This window comes from Etheostoma cragini, chromosome 22, assembly GCF_013103735.1.
Source record: "Etheostoma cragini isolate CJK2018 chromosome 22, CSU_Ecrag_1.0, whole genome shotgun sequence".
Classification (NCBI taxonomy): Eukaryota; Metazoa; Chordata; class Actinopteri; order Perciformes; family Percidae; genus Etheostoma; species Etheostoma cragini.
In genome coordinates this window covers 14465906-14470502 of record NC_048428.1, presented here as the reverse complement: position 1 = coordinate 14470502, position 4597 = coordinate 14465906, and the positions used below count along the sequence as shown (strand labels likewise).

The window sequence follows — 4597 nt, the reverse complement described above, 5'->3', positions numbered from 1 at the left end:
CACACACACACACACACACACACACACACACACACACACACACACATACACACACACACACACACACACACACACACCTGTTCTTGATTCTTGACCCTGTAGCTGATATCAGATCAGAGGTGGTCGCTCAGCTGAAAGTGGGGAGCCCCTTGTTAAAGATCCTCTCTTACGGTTCGATCTGCCCGTGGTGTCCGTGTGTCTGCACACCGGGAATTTAACTTTTACGATAAAAGCAAACAGTCATCACATTTAATCTCTGCTGTGGAACAAGCACGCCACTTCACTTAACGCTTTAGACTCAAGTTACTTCTAATTGTACCAGCCTCACTTCTAATTGAAGACAGGGAGTTTATATTTGGTCAAAGTCTTCAATATTTCGGCGTAAAAGTCATTAAACTGTTGCAGAGCGGACGCGCACAGTCCCGCAACACTGGCGCGTGATTTTATTTGCCTTTGTGGCTTCTAAATGAATTCAAGGCCATTTCTTCTTTGATCTGTGCCTGCAGTAAAGATCAAATTCAGAAATACTTTGACTGGAGGGAGAGAAAAAAAACGACACAAGGACCTCATGTTTTAACTCTCGCTTCTTTTTCTAATGAAACAACCCTTTTAATGTCGCCTATCCTTCACTTTCAGCGCTGAATGGAAAATGTTTTTACGCGACTCAGTTAGTTCTTGTCCATTTTGAAGACTGGAACTAAAAGCTTTAGACGGCCCAATAGAGAGCAGCCCAATAGAGAGGAGCTCAACAAATCGGTAACAAAAGGCTTTCCGTGTCATCAACGTCGTTCAGACGACCTAGAAGAATCCCTCTGATATCAACTTCCACTTCAAAGACTCCTACTTTCAATTGAGATCCAACTATCTTGTTGTTGTATTTTCTCCCTTCCTTTTTTTTCTTTACGCACAAGAGCTGGTCACAAAAGAGGCATCATCATCTTCTTCTATTTGGTTGGTTTAGTGTTTATTCTTTTCTTTGAGCTGGGCCTCTTCCACAGAGCAAACTGTCATGCACTTAACCAAACTCTCGAGTCGTAGCTGTGTTGTTTCCACCCACTTCTGCGTTAGTTAAGGCCGGGAGTAAATCGTGCCCACGAGCCAAAAGTTTTTTTCCCCCCTGCGTAAAAGAGCTCTTCTGGTTTCTGCTGAGCTGTACGTTTTCACTCCTCTACATAGGCTACCTATTTCAAACATTTCATTATTTTTTATAAGCTTCTATTCGTAACAATCCACAAATGGTGCTCAAAGTAGAATTAATTAATTTAGAAGTACACATTTAACTGTTTAGTTATCGTGATAGGCAGCCGAGCGTTTATGGTTTACCTATATTTAATATAAGCCTACGTTCGCCTAAAAAATATGATTATGGTCAAATGTATCCATTGGGCAGTTAGGCCCTCTTGCAATGCGAGTCTATTATGGTGTGGGACAACTTCGTTTCAGCGGCTTCTCCTTTGATTGTCGTAAAGTAGGCCCGGAGCAAAAGAATATATTTTTCTTCTTTATACTGCCCTCGTCTGCAATATAAAGGACATAGATTACCGTTTCCTACCCCATGGGAAGCAAATATTACATTCTTTAGAGCGGGCTTTTGAGTCCACGGACTTGGCCCCATATCATTTGAGTTTGACTTGGCTATTGCTATAGAAATCTTAATTCACCATGAGGATTCACCGTCGTGAAAAAAATGGCTCTTTGTACAAAACGCTCTTTGAAGTCTGGATCCGAATATTGTGGCCCTTCATCAAACTCTGCCCCGTCTGCACCAAACCACAGCTCCGCTGAGAAAGTGAGACTTAACACCAGCGAAGCGCTATTAAAATGGGCCCTTGCACCGAGAAGCACTTTAGAAAATAACATATTTAAATGTATTTTAAAGGACCTTTCAGTACTTTTTGTTTCTTTGAGTCTTAGCTGTTTTTATCTGACTGTGAAAGGTAGACGTCGATATAGTAGACGACAGTATTTTTTTTTAATTGTTTTTTACCGAAATATTATCTTTAAAGACATGAAAAAGAAATACATGTTCCCCAGAAAACTTTTAAGATAATTGATACCCGGCTGTAAATTCCATGTAGACCCGAATGGCTCAGTAGAGTTTACACTTTAGTCATACAATATTTATTCAAAAGACTCACAAAATACAAGGCAATTCGGCACGCATTTGGAGTGCCGCTCGATTTCAGATATTACAAAAAAAATATTTTGATGATACAAAATCACAAAATGCCCACTTTGATCAAACATTTATAATTACACGGTCGCATTTCAAATACTGCAGGCGTATGAAACCGTTCATTGTTGACCCTTTACACAAATGGAAAAGAAATGCTGTAAACATAAAACGTTTGTACAAATAACTGCAGTGAGCAACTGCTTGGAGACAGATCCTTACGAAACATCAACACATCGAAACTTACAAAATTTACAAATGTACACTCCCCCCCCCCCCCCCCCCCCCCCCCCCCCCCCACCTAATTGAAACATGCACTTTGGTTCGATAATACAAAAGCATCCAATATCAGATTGAAAAATAAATTAAAAACATATTGAAGTCAAAACTCGAATTTACAAAATAATCCTACAGCAACATGCCTAGCCTACGATAAAGTACCACATAGTCTAACGAATTTACACGACTTTCTCCACAAGTGGACCAGTCAGGGTGGATAGGCACTGAGCCAACCATTTTCAATAGCTGAGGTTTGAAAATATATTATTTTTTATCGTGCCTGGAAATTAGCACATCTTTAAGGTTTGCACGTTTTCCTTCCAATGTGGTTCGAATGCGTCTCTTGGCTCTGGGTGTCTATGTGGTGGCTCATCCTGAAGGGAACCAGTGGGCCTTCACAGGCACACACAGGCACCAAAGCCAAACCATTTTAATAGTTAGGCTTTTGAAAATGTGTTGTCACTTCTGGCACCGTGTTGGCGTCCAATTGGATTAAAATGCATCCCTCGGTTCTGGATTTCTGTAAGGTGGTTCGTCTGTGGGGTCAGGTGTGGAGGGTCCGCTGGGTGGTGTGTGTGCGCCGCTGGCACCTGAACTGTGGCACACGTACCATTCACTTAAATTCGCGGGCTGGGAGGCTCCCACCGGCTCCGACAGGACCGAGGAGCCTCCTGGCTCCCGGCCCAAGTCTGAGGAGGGGGAGACCAGGGACGGGGTGGAGGACTCGTAGCCTGAACTGGGCGGGGGGGACTTGCAGTGCACCTTCATGTGTTTCCTCAGGGAGCTGGGGTGTGTGTAGGACTTATCGCAGCCTCTCACTTTGCAGTTGTAGGGCTTATCGCTGGTGTGGACGTGGGAGTGCTTTTTCCGGTCACTGCTGTTGGCGAAGCGTCTGTCGCAGCCGTCAAACTCACATTTGAAGGGCTTCTCACCTGTTAACAGGGATGGTGACAAAATATAAATCAATGAATTACAGATTTAAAAAAACAATAACAACAACTTGATGACTTGATGTTCACCCTCAGGCATCATGCTATTTATTTAACATATGTATTTATTTTATGAGACCATCTTCCTTCTTCTAGAAGTTTGATAGTACTTGAAACATGTCCCTAATGTTTAAATTTCAATGTCTATAACTTCACTTTATAAGCATACATGGGCATATAAAAAACTAAGCAACAAGTATCCACGTGAATCAAACCAAAAAACAATTTAACTTATACTATAGTTTACATTATATAAGATAAGTTGGTACAATACAGCTAACAGCAACTTTGATTATTTTATTCTTAATTTTACAAATATAATTGTGTAGGCTTTACGTCTATATTTTCTGTTCTGTATTTACAGTAAACACACTTTTTTCCACATGCACTTAAAAAGTGCCTACATGGACATAGCTGCCATGTGTCTCAGTCTGGTGTAAACAAGAGGGCTGAACCCCCACTGTCCTGGGGTCTACACCTGGCGTCTCCATGCATCAAGGCGTAAGTCAAAACAGACAAGCTACGAGCACAGACATAGCAGGCCTAACACCAACTGAAAATAATGATAAATGAAAGTATTGCCTCAGCCAGGCTACACCTATACTGTGTGCAAACGCACCCTGTCTGCTATTTGAATCCTGCAAATGGTTATTGACTGGGTCTAATTTTGCGTCTTAATAAGTATTTCTACCTGATTATGACAAGGCAAAAGGAAGGGGAAAAAAAAGACAATCTGAATAAATTACACGGAAATTATCCACTGCTGATTTTTCTCCTCCGATTAAAGCTTTTGAGAATATGTAATTGCCTCTGTCTAATTACACTTGCGGGTTGAATATCAATTTGACCTTCAGCTGTTGGGTTGAGAGAGCCAATCAAGGATATTAGTGTAGTACAAGAAACTGTCGAGGAACAGACCCCAGGGGCAGCCCCAGTCATAACCACACTTTCACATAGGTTTTAAACATGATACCAAAGACCAGGCCCCTTGGGAGTCAACACACAGAAATAATTTAACAAATTTGTACTTAGGTAATGTGAGCAAATCATATGAATAATACATAGGGTGAAGAAATCGAGCAGAGGGGGAGTGCCATGCAGCCACTGAAGAAAAACGAACATAGTCATTGTAATCATTTACATGTCTGACTCGACA

The 4597-nt window shown here is 41.5% G+C and overlaps 1 protein-coding gene across 2 annotated transcripts in view; it reads right to left on the bottom strand.

The window, feature by feature from the left end:
• Positions 1 to 2470: 2470 nt before the first annotated feature.
• Positions 2471 to 4597, bottom strand: part of zic4 (zic family member 4) — a 5237-nt gene continuing 3110 nt past the window's right edge. For both annotated transcript variants that reach the window (XM_034861950.1, XM_034861951.1), the window contains one exon: positions 2471 to 3384. In XM_034861950.1, the coding sequence (XP_034717841.1) occupies positions 2945 to 3384 (440 nt within the window). In that variant the 3' untranslated portion in view covers positions 2471 to 2944. The remainder of the gene's footprint in view (positions 3385 to 4597) is intronic.